Raw genomic sequence first — 17,722 nt, 5'->3', positions numbered from 1 at the left:
TAAAGGGGGAAAAAAAGTTGTGTACTAAGAATGTGCTGTAATTTTTTTGTTGTTGAACGGGATTTGGTTTGTCTGAAGAGAACCTTTAATAATAATTTAGTTATGCCTCAAAAACGAAGCAAGTGAACGAAACCTCAGATATCCCTATACAGCACATCTCAGTAGTTATTTGAGATACTCGGTTTTTTATTTCTCAAGCGAACATATACATTAAAAAAAAAGACAATCATTCATCATCATACGTGACCAATAGCACTCAACCGTGATTCTCTCAGTTGGGCAGGGGGACACCGACCGAGTTGCAGGTGGCGACGGCCCAGGCGCGAGTGGTGGCCTGGTCGGCGGCGCTGCAGCTGTTCTGAGCGCAGGCGGTGACGGCATCAAAGTAGGCAGTCGAGCTGTTGTCATATTGTTAGTTCCTGAGCCTGCTTGGAGGGTCGTAATCTTTGCCTTTGGGGGTATCGTTTGACTTACGCGCAAGAGCAGGCAAAGTTGAGAACGCTGGAGCAGCCGCTGACGGACGAGTTGGTAATGAAGCAGCTCAGCTGTATACGGGCAGATTTCAGTCTGTTAGTTCAACGTTCTTCCACATAGCGACACTGTCGAAAACGGATCTGTACATACAGCACAGAAGGGAAGCTGGGAGATATCCTGAGCGGTGGCCATGGCGGCAAAGGCGGCGACGAGAACGTTCTTGAACTGCATGTTTGCGGTTTGTGAGGTTTTGGGGTTTTGCTTTGAGGCTTGTTTGTCTGATGATGTCTGTGAATGATGGGTACATGATCGAATCCGAAAAGAGAGGGATATCTTACTGCCCTTTTATAGACAGAAGGCATTGGTGAGCCTTGTTCACGAAGCAGCTTTGGATTTGGACCTCGGATCTTTCCCCGCATCATTCTGTCACAACGTAGCAGTTTTGCTGACATCGTAGCATTGAATATCTCCACTTCCATGTGGAATTGCAAAGATAGGGCGGCAGCAGTGCTTAGACGAGAACTCGGAGATGCTCAACCCGGACAACAGTTTACCATAGTAGTAAGAAGAAAACATCGACATCACATGAAGCCGAGCAACCAGTTCTAGTTGCGGGGATGGACCTGCAGGACGTATTCGATGCCCCTGAATGTCACCCTGCTCGCGGTAATGAGCGCGCGTACAAGGTATTGAGGAATGAGGGGATTGGCTGACAGCCTATTGAATGACAAGCAGCTACATCGCAAGTATTTGCCAAGTTGTAAGCGTTTGCTTGCTTTGGCCTTCCCTATCTCTCTGTCTTTGTTTCTTCTCGTCCATTCTCTCCCCCTCAGTATCTGTACTCCGACGTGGAACTGACAGCAGTCGGACGGCGTGAGAATCAACTCGATCTGATTACATTACTTCGGTTTAAGCATATCCATCCATCAACCATTTGCCCCTCTTCGGCTGTCAACCGGGATCTGATCCTGAAATCATGACCAGTAACCATGATCAATTCATCTCCCCAGTCGACTTGGCGTCCGGGGTAAAATCCGGGGAAGACAGACTAATGCGGAGCAGCGGAGGGGGGGAGGTGCAAAAAAGTCGCCAAGGCGATGCTTGGAAACGCGGGGAAATCCCTGCTTTTTGCATGCTGGGTGGTGGAGCGAAGAGTCGTGAAACCCAGGGATTGCCTCGTAAAGCGTATAAGACTAACAAGATTAAGGCCTCGTCAACCTTATGCTGCACGTAACATTAATCTATTTCCCCAGAAAATTGCAAAATCACACCTGCCTGGAAGAGAAAGTTACCCGTGAGCGAGCGAGTCTCAGTTTTGTTGAGAATTTTGTCTGGCAACGTCATGTCTAGAAACTCTAGCCATATTGGTCGTCTTCCGACACTTAAACTTTTTTTCTTTTCTTTTTACTATTTGCCGTTGAATCGTCCGAGTGAACTGGGTATACATTAGTGACAGCTGCAATGGGAATGCATATCACTCATGGCCCACTGCGAAATTAATTCCTCTTCTATTACAGCTTTTCCCAAACAATATTCTCATCACAACTTTCTCCTTTCTGTTAGCATGTTTATTCTTCCGCAAGCGGCTTCCTTGCCACCATCAAAAACATGGGTGTAAACAGTCCTTCCTTTCCTCCAGCCACCAGCGCATCCGCCGCCCTCGCCAGACTGTCAGCCGTCTTCTTCGTCCCTGGAGGTGCCAACCCGACCGCCTCCATAATGCTCAGCAGGGCGTGTGACACCGTACGTCCAGCGGGTGTCATTCGGAACGTCCCCAGCACATCTCCAATAGTGTTGGCACATCGCCAGCTACTGCCATCTAACGGCCAGTACCAGGGCGCGCGAGCCGAGTTCCCGCCGTCGGTGCTTTGTGCTAGATCTTCGACCTCGAGAAGCTCGAACCCAGCGGCCTTGATGGCCTCGACGGCGGTTCTGGCTGTCTGCATGTTGGCAATACCGTCGCCCTGCTCGATGCCCAAACGAATCTCCCTGTGTCGGAGGTTGTTGTCGTCGTATGCATCCGTCATAACCCATTCGTACAATCCGAAAACGCCTCCGGGCTTCAGGACATTGTAAACCTGCCGGTAAACGTCCTCCAAAACCGGGGCATGCACAGTCGCCTCGATAGCGTAAACGGCATCGAACGTCTCCTCCTCAAAGGGCAGCGACATAAAGTCTCCCTGAACAAATTGCAACTGCCGGCCGAGTCCCTCAAGCTCGGCATACCGTGTAGCACGTTCGACTTGGTACTCGTTGATTGTAATGCCTGTAATATTGGCGCCTGTAAACTTGGCCATTTGCCGCGCAGGACCGCCAACGCCGCACCCCACGTCCAGGACCTTCATGTCCTTTTTGATGCCGATACGGTGCGCCAGGGTGTGTTCGTGTCTTGCTATGGCCGAAGCAAAGGTCTCGCCGTGGGCGAAGCGACAAAAGTGAAAGGACTGGCACCACCCATATTCGTAAAAGTCGGTTGCAAGGTTATAGTATCTGCAGCGGTGTTGTGTCAGTGTCGATGTCGTCAGATTTATAGGAATATGTTGCTGACCAGTCGCGACTTACTGTCTTGTCAAGGTGGCATAGTCGGCCTTTCTCGCATCGCGTACCTCGCTAGACTCATTTTTGGCCGTCTTGCCGTCCCAATGCTGAAAGTATTCGTTGATAGCCGCCTTGGACGCTTCACGGTCCTTGCCGAGCATCGAACTGATTCCGCCCGTGCTGGCCGAACTTCCCTTGTGAAGGACTTTTTCGAATGTCATGTCGCTGCGGCGTGCAATATGAGTCTCCGATGAGAGACTTTGGTATTGTTGGCTGGACATGATGGGTTGGTATGCAAGTTTGCCGGATGGGACGAAAATGAGATGGCAGGTCGCGTGGAAAGGATCAAATGAAATGGATCATTGTAGAATTCGAAAGTGATTTTTTTTATTTCTTTTTATTTCTTTTTGCATTTACTTATATCTTCTTCAACCGTATTCGTGTGAAGAATCTTTATCACTCGGGTTTAATACGCGCGAGATGAAAAACATCGACCCGAACTCGAGCGCAATTGCTGACACGAATACGATGCCGAACGAACTCGAACGCGAGAGCAGTCAAATCGATGTAGGAACCGAACACTTGTTCAACATTAGAGATACCAAGCTAGCAGATGGCTTACCTTACTTGTTCTATCTTCTATCACTTGTTTTGCCTTAGATAACAGGGAGAATTGCCGATTTGTCTGGTGGAACCAATCGCAATGTTCTGAAGCTACAGAACAATCTGCGCTGCCCGTCCTCGCTTACTGTTGTGGGCCATGCTGACCTTGCAATCGCTGGTGAGCAGAATGACGGCGTCTCTGTCGGACCCCGCACTAAGACACGAGCAGTGACGCGTGACCTGTGAGGCTTTCAAGGGCGCCGATCAAGGTGATCGGTGATGTCCAGGGGGGTATAGAAATTCATGGGCAATTGAGCAACGCCATGGGCTGGGTGGGCATCTCGTAGGCCCAAGGCGAGGCTGCTGTGTTGCGGATTTGAGAAAAACCACAGCAGAGAAAACATAGAATTACACAGAAGTAGAGAACAATAAGTCCAAGTGAGAAAAGAAATGAAGAAAAATAAAATATAGCAGAAACAGGTTGGATATGGAAATTACAAGATATCGAAAACGCCAGAATAAAACCACCGAATTTTTTCAATTGGGTAAAAGAGTAATTGCGCAAGCGGCGCCAAACTAACAGAAAAACAAAAATAGGAGGCCAAGAAACCAGTCGAGCACCTACTTACCTATTCTTGTTGTGAGGGTTGCCGTCGCATGGCTGCTTGATCAGGTTCGGGTCGGCATCACCGTTGCCTCGTTCGACAATGCTACCCGGGTGAGGATAAAGGATGGCTTTGCGCGCCCTCAAGGCCTCGGTGGTGGTGCAGCCCCCGCTCACTTGGCCAAGATTGGCCATAAAGACGCCAGGGTATTGGTCGATGCCGCCAAGCTCCTTTCCGCTAGGGCTGGGTTTCTTGGTCTCTTTGGGAGCGATATCCTTTTCCTTTGCCCCCTGTTCTTTCCCCTTGGATCCAGGCTCTTTATCTTCGGTACCGGGCTGCTTCACCTCGGGAGCAGCCTCTTTGTCCTTGGGCGAACCCTGTTCCCTGCGACGCTGCAAGCTGGACTTTTCAGCCCCAGCAACAATCCTGATGGGCGAGCAGTTCATGTAATACTCGGGTTCACCGCCGATGCGGTTGATCCAAGTCCAGGCGAATACCCAGTCGCCAGGTTCAAACTGTGGTGGAATCTCGACATCGTACTTGTCGGGCTCCTCGCCAGGTTTCAGGTTGCCATCCGAGTTTCTCTTGGGACATCCGCCTTCGATGGATTTAATGACATAAAACCTAGTGTCCTTGTTCGGCGAGTGGCCTTTGGAGAGTGAGAATTGGCAAGAGCCGCCACCGTGGACGGCCCCTTTGCCCTCCTCGCCCGCAAACTTGACCTCAAACTTTACTCCAGCGGTAAATTGGGTGGGGCTACCTTTGACTTTAAGCTGCAGGCCTTTGCGGGGACGGCAAGGGTAATTGGAACCGTCGGGGGCAAGCGGGTTGAAGTGTCCCCATTCTTGATTGTCAAAGTTCCTCTGGTTTGGATAGACCATCTCAATGTGACGGCGTTCCAGCGCGGATGAGTTGGTAGGTGTGTCGCTGTCGGTTAGGGTCGACGCCAGGGTCTGGCCGAACAGGGCGGCCAAGGCGGCAAGAGCGAAATGCATTGTGCGGTAAGCCAAAGCTACCCAAGCCGATTTTCAATTTCTGCGATGCTTGTAATGTTCTGATGAATGATGTGATGAAAATATTGGAGATAGAGCTAGACATTGTCGTAACAAGATAAAGCAATTGTATTCGACCGACAATGAGGAAGCTTTTAAAACTGCATTTTGCGATGCATGGGGGGAACCAACAGCGGCGCAGTATGTATTTTCAGCTGGATTAAAAATGACAAACTTACCTTCATATTCCTGTTGCGATGCCAAGGTAGGTACCTAACTTAGGTATATCTTATGGTTGGATGATTACTGTTTTCTTCTCTAGAACTAGTGTTGTAGGCAGTTGTGGTGTTACAGGTCAATCAATCCCGTCGCTGCCTAGAGTCGCGGCTTGCCAGCACGTGATCACTTCCCCCTCAATCACCACAAATCGGCACCTAAGCCCCCAATTTTGGTACTGCCGGTGCCATCCATCGCTTCTGACTGGCCTGACGAGGACCCGAAAACCTGGACAGGCAGCGACATCCCAGTAAGCAACTTGGCAAGCACCCAAGGCAGCTCGCCCAGGTATGTAATCCACCCTTTTGCCAACCAACCGATGGACGTTCTGCGACTACAAGACAAGCATTCCTAGCCTGCCCTGGCATTTGCCTCTAGCTCAGCCTTTACAAAATATTATTAATAGCACAAGATCTTTTTTTTTTCTCCCACAAACTTAAGACTTGTTAAATCTATAGATTGCTTTGTCTAGCATTGGATGGTTGTAGTGGCGGGGGTATTTCTAAGCTTATTGTCTAATTTAATGTTATAGTTCCGCATTTGATCCCCGAAAGTTGCGAGATGAGAACCTCCCCTAGAATATATAATCAATTTGATTTGTATGGACTATCTATTTGTTGTTGAATTGCCACTATGTCCGTACCCAGGTATGTGCGGGCCATGCCACCATGACAGCTTGTCCGTCCCGCATGTGGGAGCCCAGTCTACCATGCAAATGACCACTAGAACTAGGCCCAGTGCAGTTGGGATTGGACAAAAAAAACCCAAGCCACCTCGTTATTGAAATTTGTGGGTTACCTCTGGGATGTCCGTTGTTGGCTTTGTGTCAGGACCCTCTGTGGTTTGCCAGAACCAACCGTAAGCCATGTCATGAAAAGTTTTATCGGCAAGCCTTGACGCATGTTGGTTGAATTCGTATTGTGGACCAACTGGTTTTCCTTTGGGTCCAGGTCCTGTCATTCCGTTTGATTGTATTGCGGGTTTAAATCCTTGCTGGTTCCCGTATGATTCCATATAAAAGCCTGGGCTCATCCCAGTCCCGTCCTTGGACGGTACAGGCACAGGTGCGGCCATTGCGCCGAGAATGAAAAAGGAAACAATAAACTTAGGATTCATTGTACAATTTTGAAGCAGGGAAGTTTATAAAGAGGGTCCAAAACGAATGAAAGCTAAACAAAAGCCAAAGGGGAACAAGAGAGAAAAACGGATCGAAATGAGAAAACAAACGTGCGTTGAAAAACAAAAGAATGCTCTAACTAGTTTGCTGAAAAAAAAAAAGATCTAGCAGCTGGTCGGACTTTAAAGACATCTCTCCCTTTTGCTGCGAGTCAACTTTACTCTAAATTTGGAATGTGGCTCGGGGAGATTCATAGAGAGATACTAATCATATTCAATCGGAAAACACCGTCTTATGCACACCGTGGCAATTAGTCGTGTTAACAATCTCAACCAAAACAAGACTTCGGTGTAAACAACACTTTTACAATTTTTTGTATTTCATTTTCTTTTTTAATTTTTTTTTCAAAGCAAGTTTAATGCGCGCTAAGCCGCGAACAGTAGTTTTTCAGAAGTTCGGTGATATTCGAAATTCCTGCACCTCTAAGCCTCTGCTGACAAGTTCCTTGAAAGCCTAGAAGATAGTAATTTCTGTTCGCTGGGTTCCATCCTGGCGGAAAAACACAAAGTCTTTTTTGGACTCGTCCTCCCAATACTGCTGCGAAAATATCCCTACTCGCTCAAACTCAAACTGCTCACCCTTCCTAGCCAGCACTAAGCCTTCATCAATCACCAACTTGACCCCCCTCTCGACACGCTCCATGGTGCCCTCACCCCAGGGACTGTCGCAGGGGTGATCATTGGTCCTCTTTGTTCGTAATATCATGGCTAGCCACAGATACCTCCCCCATAGCTTCACCGAACTATCATCTGCATACCACCATGTCCGACCTCCACCAGGGTAGAATGGCCGTTTCGGTCGGTTGGTCCACCATCTGCAGCGAAACAGGGGGGTCGACATGACTATGCGACCCGGAATGGCGACGCTGCCCCTAGGCTGAATTGCGGGTGGCGCCGTCACATCAATCACCTCAGCAACTATCAAGCGATCGGTGCTGTACCTCTCCGCGTCCCTGCCATGTTGGTGCGTCTGGCTAGGGAGGAATATGAAAACCACCGGCCCGTCGATACTTGCCCAACTCCAGCTCGGTGCCCTCTTCCAGTAGTCTACAGGTCGGACACAGCTGTGCCTATCATACTGGCTAAACCCAGCAATCCACAAAAGGTCATGAGGTAGCATTTGCATCCAGTGGCCACCGACACTCTTCAGACCTGTATAAGACGCCAAGGTCTCGATGACGCCGTGTACGGCCGCCAGTTTGTCGGACCCAAAGGTCAGATTCAGTCGCGAGTACCGCTGCAGGAGCTCCCACCAGCGCGCGTGAAAGGAAGGGTAGTGTTTTGCTTCGATGCTGAGTATGTTGGAATACTCTAGGCACAGATCGTTGAAGTCGGCCTTGGCTGTGTCCAGGCCAAAGTGATAACGCTCTTCCATGCGATCATGGTCTGCGAGCCGTTGCCACGAGGCGTAGTCTTTTGCCTTTTTTTCGAGGCAAGACCACTCGATCCCAGAGTGGCAGAAAGATAAAGTGCGTGGCGAAAGCAAGTCCTCTTGAAACACCCATCCACGAGTATCCAGGGGCCTGAAGTCGGGCTCTGCTTCTCCCTTGTCGGCGCGCGCATATGCCACCCAGCCGTTCTTCTCGGTCATTTTGCAGTCGTGGTGCGACAATGGCTTACACTGCACAAAGCAACCCTCGAGACTGTTGCTTGATGCAGTCGCCGCGATGGTGCAGACGGAGCCACGATAAATCTGGCCCATGATGGCTGATTGCTGTGCCCAATCTTCTGTCGAGTCCTGGATGATGCACAAGGAGTCGATCCAGATATGTTGATAGCCCAAACGTAACGTAGACTCTACGGCATCTCGAAACGTCTTGGGAAGGCGATCGACCGGCACTCCTCTGGTGAGCTCTTGCTTGGTAGCAGATGTAAGCTTGAGCACCGAAGCTCCTCCCCAGCAATGGCTGAGAGTGATATATGACGGCATTGGTCGGTTGCGTGTCGCCCTCTGCGGAACTGCAACCACGCGGATTATACCTGGCGTCCCGAGGAAAAGCAGTCTCGCCGGGCTGCTCGATCTGCCGATTTGTTCCTGTCCTTTGCGACATTTTGCGTGCTTCTGCAGACAATTCTGCAGCCAGAATGATGCGAGCACAAAGGTTTTGTTTCCAGCTGTTGTTAAATCTGCCTTGTGGCTCGACTCGCGCAGGGTTTTGTACTCGATTGACTTTTCTTTGTCGGCCCCGTACCAATAAAAAGTTATCTGAGCATTAAACTTCTTGATTCCGTAGCCGTCGATTGACATTAGTTGCATTGACGGCTGCTGGTGCCTGAGCATGCCATCGTACAACCTCAGGACGAACTTTTCCAACAAAGGTCGAGCGGGATCCCAATCATCGAACTCGTGCGATTTTGGGCTGGGCGGTTTACGGTGAGACCATTTGCTCAGAATGATGGAGCATAGATGGCATCCTGCAGCACTTTGTTGCAAGTCAGCCAAGCTGCTGTGGTGCAGTTCGTCGTGGTGAAGATGTCTGATCCAGCCGCCGGCCCCGCCTGCTAGTTCTTCAGATATCAATCGACAAGTGTCGCAAAGCTTGTGCAAGGTAACGGTGGCTTTTGCGCGTGGGTCCGCAGACTCGATATAGACTGGTGCAAGGTCTACCATGATAGATTTACTCAGGCATTCCTTGCAAATGAAAAATGAAAAGATAGCAAAACAGAGAGGAATAGACGAAGAAGCAAATATCTGGATTTTTATTCGTGTACGTCGCACGATAGATGTGGACTGGGAAACAGTTACAGCTGATGGAGGGGTTCAGCTGGTCTTGGCAAGTCTGAACCTACTAATAAATGAAGGCATCACAAACACAAATAGAAAAAAAAAAAAGAAAACTACTCTAAACGAAAGCCTGCATATTGAGTGCATGGCTAGAAATCCAGTGCAAAGTGTTGAACCAGCGCTAATCCCTACAAACATTTCCTTCCCTCTCCCTCGCGCCAAACCGTTCCTCTGCTTGGTCGCTCCAAGTGTTGAACTTTATGGGAGTGGGTCATCTCCGAAGATCTTTGTCCCTTTGAGCAGTTCAGCTTCAGGCACTGCGGTCAGCACAGCCCTTCTTGGCAGCAAACATGGTCGCGGCCGCGATGATGACGGGAAGGACGCTGACAATCTCGCCCAATCCCGCGTAGGCAGGCGGGATGCGAACCGCAACCAACGCACCCGAAGCCAAAAGAATGGCCAAGACATTGTAGATGGCAGACCAGGCAAAGTTGAACTTCATGCGGAGAGAGGCAGAGCGACTAATGTCGAGCAAAAAGAGAACCCCGTCCAGGCCCGAGAGAAGCACCACGTCGGCCGCCCCACGAGTCACCTCACTGGCTGCCGCCGAAGCACCTTTGGAGCTGCCAGGAGCCCCCGCGGCTGCTAGTTGCACACCCACGTCGGCCTGTGCTACGGCCACGGCGTCGTTGGTACCATCACCTACAAACATGACTACCTTGGGTTGTTGCTTCTGCTGGGAGGAAGGAGCCATGAGTTGGGCGACATACTCGCGTTTTTGGGCGGGGGTGTACTGGCTAGCGACGTTGGATGGGAGAATTCCGACCTGAGTTGCCACGGCTTCGACAGCCCGCTTCTGGTCACCCGAGACGAGATGCACGGAGATGCCACGGTGCTGAAGCTCCTTGACGACTGAGATGGCGTCCACACGAAGGCGGGTGCGAAGACTATAGAAAGCAATGGGAGTATCGGCAAGGGAAACGGCAAAAATGGTCATGCCTTGTTCCAAAAGCCGGGCAACCGTCGGATGAGATTCAGTCTGGGTCCAGTGCGGATTGCCAGCGCGCACGACGAGGTCGTTGTATTTAGCCTCGATGCCGAATCCTGGTACAACATGCACGTCCGTGAGATGCGCCGCAGTGTAATTTTCCAGATGCTTGGCAACCGCGACGGATACGGGATGCTTGTTCCCAGATGCGACCGCACGGGCGATGGCGGCGGCGTCTGCCTTACTGACTACGTCGTTGAGGGGGTATTCATCTTCGGTAATGTCAAGTTCTGACTCGGTAATCGTTCCTGTCTTGTCAAACACGACGTCGGTCACCTTGCGGGCGCGTTCGGTGCTTTCAGCCGATTTGATGACAACTCCACCACGAGCAGCAATGCCGCCAGCCACCACAAGAACCATGGGCACAGCGAGCCCCAAAGCGCAAGGACAAGAGATGGCAAGGACGGCGACGGCATACGTGACAGCGTCGGCAACTGCCCGATCTGCCGGGAACGACCGCAACTTGATGCCTACGATGATCCAAACAATAGTCACAAGGATCGCAGTTACAGTGACGACCGGGACGAACCAGCCAGCGACACGATCCGCCACATCCTGAATCTTGGGTTTTGAGTTTGCAGCTTCCTCGACAAGCTTGGCAATATCAGTCACCGTGTTTTTGCCTGGCAGTCGCGTTAGTTGGACCACAAGCGTTCCTGATCCGTTGACAGTACCAGCGACCACGGTATCGTGGCGCTCCTTTGGAACGGGGACTGCCTCGCCGGTAAGCATGGACTCGTCGACCTCGCTGACGCCGCTTGTCACAATGCCGTCCGTAGGCACGGTAGAGTGTGGGAGGACTTTGAAACGGTCGCCGTATTGCAGAAGACGGGCGTCGATCTCCATCTCGGATGCTTCGCCCTTTGGTCCCACGAGGATTGCTGTCGAGGCCTGCAGAGATCGCAGAGACACGGCGGCGACGGCACGCATTCTGGCGAAAGCGGCTACAAGGCGACCAAGCAACACCAGGGTGATGAGGAGAGTGCTCGTTTCGAAGAATTCCTCCGTCTCGAGCGGGCGGCCAGCGACACGAAATCCAAAAGCCACAAGTGAGTAGACATAAGCAGCGGTGATACTAATGACGACCAGCATGTCCATCTCGACCGAACCTGAATGAACCAGGGCAGAGATTGCAGGCTTGTAAAAATCTGGGACCGCAACCATCTGAACCAGAGTGGCCAGGGCAATCGAGACTGCCGCGCTAGTGAGGGGCTCGACATGCACGCTCTCTTTTCCCCAGGCAAGAACAAGAACGGGAATCGTAAGAATCGCAGCTATGCATGTCTTGATGAGCTGGTCATACAATCTCTTGCGGCCGCTGGACACGGATGGATCATCATTCGGAGCCAGCCCACCCGAAAGCTCGCCAATCTTTTCCAGCAGTGTCCGCGGTCCGACGACGGCAGGATCGTAGGTCAGGCGCATGCGCTTCTTGTCAGCCGGAACAATCTGCGTCACACCTGGGATCTGCAGCTCGGATAGTGCAGTAGAGGCCTGGACCGAGGCCACAAGAACATCCAGGGTCTGGTCTCCGTCGGACATGCGGGCGCAGCGGAAGCCGGTGCCTCGCTCGACGATTCGAATGATCTCCTCGGCCTTGATGCCGTGCGAAGGATCCAGGCTGAATTCAGCACTGCCCATGACGAAATTGACGCGGACGCTGCTGACGGCTGCCGAAGAGCCCTTGAGGGTCCGCTCCATCTTGTTACCACATCCGGAGCAGGTCATGCCGTCGACGACCAAGGAAATGTGTTCCAGACCAGCCGCATCTTTCTCAACGTCTTTGTCCCCCAGAGGAACAGAGTTTACGCCTGTACGGGATTTATCCACGAAAGGTTGCGGGGTGTGGATGTCGTGCTCGCTGCCGCAGCAGTCGGACTCTTCGTCGACCTCTTTGACTTGACCAATGGACTGGTCATTGTGACGATGGTGGTGACCCACAGCCGTTCTTTTGGCAGCCTTGTTGCGGTGCTTCATACCATGGCGACTGTGTTTGTGAAGGCCGTGGGCGGTGGTTTCGGCATGGGCACCCTCATGAGCGTGGTCATGCTTATGCTTGGTGTGCTTGGCCTTGCCATTGTGCGTGGTTGCAACCTTGCTTTGCTGAGACTGCTCATTGCAGCAGGCAGCAGCAGGCAAACCGCGCTCAAGGATGCTGCGGCAGATGCAGCGAGCCGTTTCGAGGTAGGCGCTGTACTGTTCAAAGGCCTTGGCTAGGTGCGAGTTGCAGGCAGTTCCATGTCGGCCATCCTGGTCGTGAAGGTGTTCGTGACCCGAGGCAGCTGTATAACATGATTCAGTGAGTTTCTTTTATGTCCTAAACTCGATTGTGACGTTTGTTCTTTCTGACTAGGAAAAAACTTTGAATTACGTACCATCATGGGCAGAATCGTCGTCGCATGTCTTTTCGCACTCTGCGGCGGCGGCGGCAATGATGCATTTCTCTATCAACAGCCAAATTGTTAGCTATCCGCTCCAAAAAAGGTAGTACTATAAGAATCGTCAGTACGTCAGTAGAAGGACACCAACCATCGCAATGCTCCTCATTGGTGTTGCAACACTCTACGGTTTTGGTGGATGGAGTAGTGGATGCATCATCACCAGCGCAGCAAGTTTCGTCATCGCAATCGTTGGCGGCAGTGTCGCGGACTGCTTCCTCTACATCATGATACGGTTTCTCGCTCTCGCAGCCTTCGGTGCCGCAACAGCCTCCCTTTTCGTCTTCGTCATCTCGGTCGTTGCTGTTGTTTGCTTGCTCAGACTCGATCGAGGGCCCGTCGTGACGAGGCGGGGTAGGAATGGATGTATCCTGTCCACCTCCGCAATCGCCACCAGAGCAGCAGCCAGATCCCATATTGTTGTCGTTCTTTCAATCAAATTTCTCTATTTACAAGTAGGTTGAAACAAAAATTTCCGATAGTTTGTCGAATTTCTTCACTTGAACAGGTTAGAGCAGAGGGAGCGAGAGCGAGCTTCCTAGATAGATACATGTCGCGGGTGGAGCTGAGCTAGACCCTGGACAGGATTGACAGATCATGTTTTGGCTTCCCCCGGATGTGTTTCGGCAGTCCCGGCTGTTTAATACGGAGCCGAGAACCCCTTGTGATTTGCTCAAGAATTCCTGTCACGGGCGTACAGCCACAAGACTGTACGACAAATACGATTGGTTTCCCCATACGTAATAGTGGCCTGTTCCTTGCGTCTTTTCCTCCTGTTCCTTGCGTCTTATTCTCCTGTACTGACCATGTCATGATCACGAAACCTGGAAGAAAAGACTAGGCACCCCCACGTTAGATGTCTGTGTATGATCCCCTCTTCAACTTGAAATATAAGGGGAAAGGAGCAGAAGCGACATGAAATAGTTCTCGTGAAATGATTCATTGTCGGAATATCGGTTGTTTTGGTGTTCTAGAGGGTAAAACTGACTGGAGTCGCTCCCGGCATTACATCCACTACGTCGCACAGTTTGCTGACCGCTAAACAATCTTGGAACTTTCCACACACCCATGAACGGTCCGGGGTTAGGAAGGTTCACTACAGGTTATTGGTAGCCTGAGGCGGCGTGGGTCCTCCGGATGCGTTTAGGTACGGTAAGTACCTACCTAGCTACCGTACTATGCTAATTGATTACTGGGAAAAAAAAAGGTTAAACCGTATAAAGTTGCCCTGCTATAAGATTGTCAATATTAAATAATGCGATCGTATTTTACGATTGGAAATACTTATTTTGTCTTTTAAAAAAAGCCCCAAAAACCTAAGAAAAACCATACGCTTTTAAAAATGCAGAGTTGGGGGGGGGGGGGGGGGGGGGGTTTGCTAATTTTAGGATGGTGACGTTCGCCCAATTTCGCAGTCTTTTTTATTCTATTTGTCGCCCACTTGCCGGCTAAACCCCCCACGATAACAACATCCCCAAAATATACTCCAGGGTGCAAATCAAACGTTTTGAAAAAAGAAAATCTATTGCCAAAATGTAACAGTGCTATCAACACCAGTTGGATATGTTCAACAGTCAAATATAAATACTACCTATATCCTCTTCAAATTATGATAAAAGTTTGAAATAATTAAACCCACACATTTCATACCGATTGTACATTCATTTTAAGGTCTTTGGAACATTTAACTACTTACATTCATTTCAAGGTCTTTGGAACATTTAACTATTTACCTTCATTTCAAAGCCTTCCTAAACCTTAGCAACTTGTTTTTTTTTTGCGCGAAAATGCGTACTTCTACTATCTTTTGTTTCGTCGCTGGTCTGTTCGCCATGGAAACCATGGCATGGGCCAACAACAACCGACCCGCCTTCGACCAATCCAAACCTGCCACAGGAGTGTTACGATCAAGGTATCGGGGTAACCTGTTCTTATGGTAAAGTACAGTGGGTTAAAGCAACTAAGCGTTTAACTGGGTAACTGGGGTTTTCAATAACTGGGGGTGAAATTATAATCGTTCTCAAGTAAATATTAAGGTTAACTAAAATTTAATTGCTGCTAAACAATCCTAAAATCGAATCTATCTACATGGTAATAAACGTGACTTATATAAACTATATTCCAAGTATGATTTCTCTTAATTTGTTTAATTTATAATTTTCAACTAAGATTTTACAGATTATAAAGATCCATTCCCTTGGCCGTTACGTAAGGTTACGTAAGATTTCGTAGCCTTACTTTTAGGTAATTGTTATTTTGCCGGTCGGTATTTTTTTTGGGCGAATGTCGTTAGGAGGGGTGTAACCCCACCTGGCCTCTTTGGTACCGGCCCAATTATTTGGTCGTAATATTAGGTTTCCTCTTTTTTGGCCAAATCCCTTTGGCCTTTAAATAGTCTGTATTCCCCTAATTTTTGTTTTTGGTTTCGTTCCTTTTTTGCTAATTTTTTCTTTTTTTTTACGCCATATTTAGTCGCGTCGCTAAATTAAAATTTGGTCGTTCGTCGACGGAACGTCGCCACGCTTTTTTTGCGTTTTTCCTTCTTTATTCCGTGGATATGCCTTTTTGTTTTTATTGTGAATCGCGCGGTATGGTGCGTTGCGCTATTTCGCCGCAAGACTTTTTTCGTTGCATTAAATGCCTTCGTGTTAATCGGTTTGGTTGCGACGTATTGGGGGTATTTAACGCCCAATTGCGTAACATCGGTCGGCAGTATTCGAAATTGGATACGGAGGTCGAGGCTTTAGAGGAGGATATTTTGGCGGAATAGCAAAGGATTTAAAAAAAGTAATTGAAATTGTTTCGTTTGCGGAAATAAAAGAAATTGTGGTTTGAAAAAATAATGCGAGCTGTGTTTCGCGGAATTAATAATTTGGAGGAATTGGATCGGGTGGAACGTAAGGAAGTAAAATAGGAAGAACGTCGGCGATCGGCCGAGGTCTTTCCTAAAATGTCCTTGAAATCGTTTTTTCCGGATTCCAATTTTGTTTGGGATTTGATTTTCCCGATAGGTCTTTTAAATTTTTCGTTGTTGGATGAAATAAATGTTTTTGCGTAATATTCCGTTGGTTAGTTATTTTTTAGTATTTCTTATTTTATATTGCATATTGATAATTCCTTTATAGGTTCGTTTAATGGTATAATTTCGAATTTTGGTCGGTCTTTAATTTTTGGAAATGGTAAGTGGTGCTTTTTTAGGTCGTCCTTTTTTTTTTGGCTAATTTGCTCGCAAATCCAATTCCTAATAGTATTGGCGGAACGGTTTTTGGTAATTTTGGAGGTGGTTAAGGGGTTTCCAAATGTTTTTTTTATGCTTATAATTTTCCCATTTAATAAGGTATTTTGTTTTGCCGTGGTTTTGTCTATGGTCGAATATTCGTTTAACGTCGTAGGTTTATTTTACGTCGATTTCGATTGTTTTTTGTATATTGGTGCCGTATAGTATTGGTTCCAGTAATAATACGTGAAATATGGGGTAAATTTTTATGGTGTTTGGTAATGATAATTTATAGTTGGTATCGTTAATTTTTTTGTTAATTTTAAAAGGTCCAAACTTTTTAAAATCGAGTTTGCTGTTAGGTCTTTGTATTTTAATATTACGTCGAATGAGGTAAACGTTATCTCCCTTTTCGAAAGATGGTCCTTTTATCCGATGTTGATTGGCGTATTTTATTATTTTTTTTCGTACGAATTCTAATTCCTGCTGGAGTTTTTCGTGTAGTTGTCGTAATTCGCTCGTTTGTTTATCGGTTCGCGGTACCGTAATCGTGGTTTTTGGTTTTCCATACGTTGTAGGGTTGAATCCATAATTGGTATAAAATGGGGTTGTTTTGGTATTTTCGTTTTTTGAACTATTATAGGCGAATTGTACTGTGGGTAATAATTGTACCCAATTATTTTATTTGTGGTTTATATAGCATTTTAAATATTATTTTAATGTTTAATTGGCTCGTTTTGTTTGTCCGTTTGTTTAGGGATGGAACGTTGTTAATAATTTGTGGTTTATTCCGAATTGTTCCATTAAAGATTTCCAGAATTTTGATGTAAAAAATTTGTTTTTGTCCGTGACGATGTTTTTTGGAAGTCCGTGATTGTTAATAATTATTCGTAGGAATGTGTAGGCGATTTCCTCGGCGTTATTACTTTTTTTATATGGTAGGAAATAGGCGTATTTAGTGAATTTGTCTATTATAATTAGTATGTTATTATATTTTGTTTTTATAAGTGGTTTTTCCGAAGGTGGTAGTTTGACGATGAAATCTATTGTAATAGTTTGCCAGGCCTTGTTGGGGGCTGGTAAGGGTTGCAATAATCCGTAGGGTTTATGTTTTGCGGATTTGTTTTTGGTATAAAATTCGCAATCCTTAATGGCTTTTCGTACTTTTTATCGTATTTTTTGGAAATTATAGTATTGTTTTAGCCGTTTTTATGTTTTAAAAATTTTTTGGTATCCGTGGGCTTTATTTCCGTGGATTTTCCGTATTTTTTTTGGCGTAATTACCGTATTTGTTATTATTAGGCTTCGGTGCGTTGGTAGAAGGTTTCCGTTTTCGTTTATCGTAAGGATAACCCGTATTTTTTTTGGTATTGTGTTTTCGTGGTTTGGTTTTCGGTTAAGGGCGTCGGCCTTACCGTTTTTTGTTTTTTTTCGGTAGATAATTTTAAAATGGAATTTTAAAAGGAATTTTAACCATTTGATTTGTCGTTTGTTTAATATTTTATTGGTGGTAAAATGGGTTAGGTTTTTGTGGTCCGTATAAATTAACATTTCGTATTTAGTTCCGGATAATTGTGGTTTCCATTTTTCGAATATTCGAATAATAGCCATAAGTTTTTTGTCGTGGATT

At 47.8% G+C, this 17,722-nt stretch overlaps 5 protein-coding genes across 5 annotated transcripts; all 5 read right to left on the bottom strand.

The window, feature by feature from the left end:
- Positions 1-27: 27 nt before the first annotated feature.
- Positions 28-959, bottom strand: PgNI_09086 (uncharacterized protein). The gene is made up of 3 exons (XM_031129076.1): positions 625-959; positions 475-545; positions 28-398 (listed from the first exon to the last, which is right to left on the bottom strand). Exons 1-3 carry the CDS (start codon positions 703-705, stop codon positions 272-274), a joined length of 279 nt encoding a protein of 92 aa, XP_030978286.1. The 5' UTR covers positions 706-959; the 3' UTR covers positions 28-271.
- A 1,083-nt stretch (positions 960-2,042) lies between these two features.
- PgNI_09085 (uncharacterized protein) lies at positions 2,043-3,377 on the bottom strand (the record flags this gene model as incomplete). The annotated part of the gene is made up of 2 exons (XM_031129075.1): positions 3,037-3,377; positions 2,043-2,964 (listed from the first exon to the last, which is right to left on the bottom strand). The coding sequence occupies exons 1-2, from the start codon at positions 3,291-3,293 to the stop codon at positions 2,043-2,045; spliced, it is 1,179 nt and encodes a 392-aa protein (XP_030978285.1). The 5' UTR covers positions 3,294-3,377.
- An 863-nt stretch (positions 3,378-4,240) lies between these two features.
- Positions 4,241-5,215, bottom strand: PgNI_09084 (uncharacterized protein; the record flags this gene model as incomplete). Its single annotated transcript, XM_031129074.1, has 1 exon — positions 4,241-5,215. The coding sequence occupies one exon, from the start codon at positions 5,213-5,215 to the stop codon at positions 4,241-4,243; it is 975 nt and encodes a 324-aa protein (XP_030978284.1).
- A 1,903-nt stretch (positions 5,216-7,118) lies between these two features.
- PgNI_09083 (uncharacterized protein) lies at positions 7,119-9,275 on the bottom strand (the record flags this gene model as incomplete). The annotated part of the gene is made up of 1 exon (XM_031129073.1): positions 7,119-9,275. The coding sequence occupies one exon, from the start codon at positions 9,273-9,275 to the stop codon at positions 7,119-7,121; it is 2,157 nt and encodes a 718-aa protein (XP_030977614.1).
- Positions 9,276-9,471: 196 nt separating this feature from the next.
- PgNI_09082 (uncharacterized protein) lies at positions 9,472-13,388 on the bottom strand. Its single transcript, XM_031129072.1, has 3 exons — positions 12,967-13,388; positions 12,813-12,881; positions 9,472-12,719 (listed from the first exon to the last, which is right to left on the bottom strand). The coding sequence occupies exons 1-3, from the start codon at positions 13,289-13,291 to the stop codon at positions 9,700-9,702; spliced, it is 3,414 nt and encodes a 1,137-aa protein (XP_030978283.1). The 5' UTR covers positions 13,292-13,388; the 3' UTR covers positions 9,472-9,699.
- Positions 13,389-17,722: the final 4,334 nt, after the last annotated feature.

The sequence above is a fragment of the Pyricularia grisea genome, assembly GCF_004355905.1.
Source record: "Pyricularia grisea strain NI907 chromosome Unknown Pyricularia_grisea_NI907_Scaffold_7, whole genome shotgun sequence".
Taxonomy (NCBI): domain Eukaryota; kingdom Fungi; phylum Ascomycota; class Sordariomycetes; order Magnaporthales; family Pyriculariaceae; genus Pyricularia; species Pyricularia grisea.
Note: the sequence above shows the minus strand (reverse complement) of the source record. Positions and strands in the feature narration are given on the sequence as shown.

Excerpts from the sequence above, each read along its gene's own strand:
- PgNI_09082 (XM_031129072.1), bottom strand. The coding sequence starts at position 13,291 with ATGGGATCTGGCTGCTGCTCTGGTGGCGATTGCGGAGGTGGACAGGAT. Across the intron at positions 12,882-12,966 it reads CAATGAGGAGCATTGCGATG|AGAAATGCATCATTGCCGCC; the intron begins GTTGGTGTCCTT and ends GGCTGTTGATAG. Across the intron at positions 12,720-12,812 it reads CGACGATTCTGCCCATGATG|CTGCCTCGGGTCACGAACAC; the intron begins GTACGTAATTCA and ends CATGTTATACAG.
- PgNI_09086 (XM_031129076.1), bottom strand. The coding sequence starts at position 705 with ATGCAGTTCAAGAACGTTCTCGTCGCCGCCTTTGCCGCCATGGCCACC. Across the intron at positions 546-624 it reads CCCAGCTTCCCTTCTGTGCT|CTGAGCTGCTTCATTACCAA; the intron begins GTATGTACAGAT and ends GCCCGTATACAG. Across the intron at positions 399-474 it reads AACTTTGCCTGCTCTTGCGC|CTCGACTGCCTACTTTGATG; the intron begins GTAAGTCAAACG and ends ATATGACAACAG.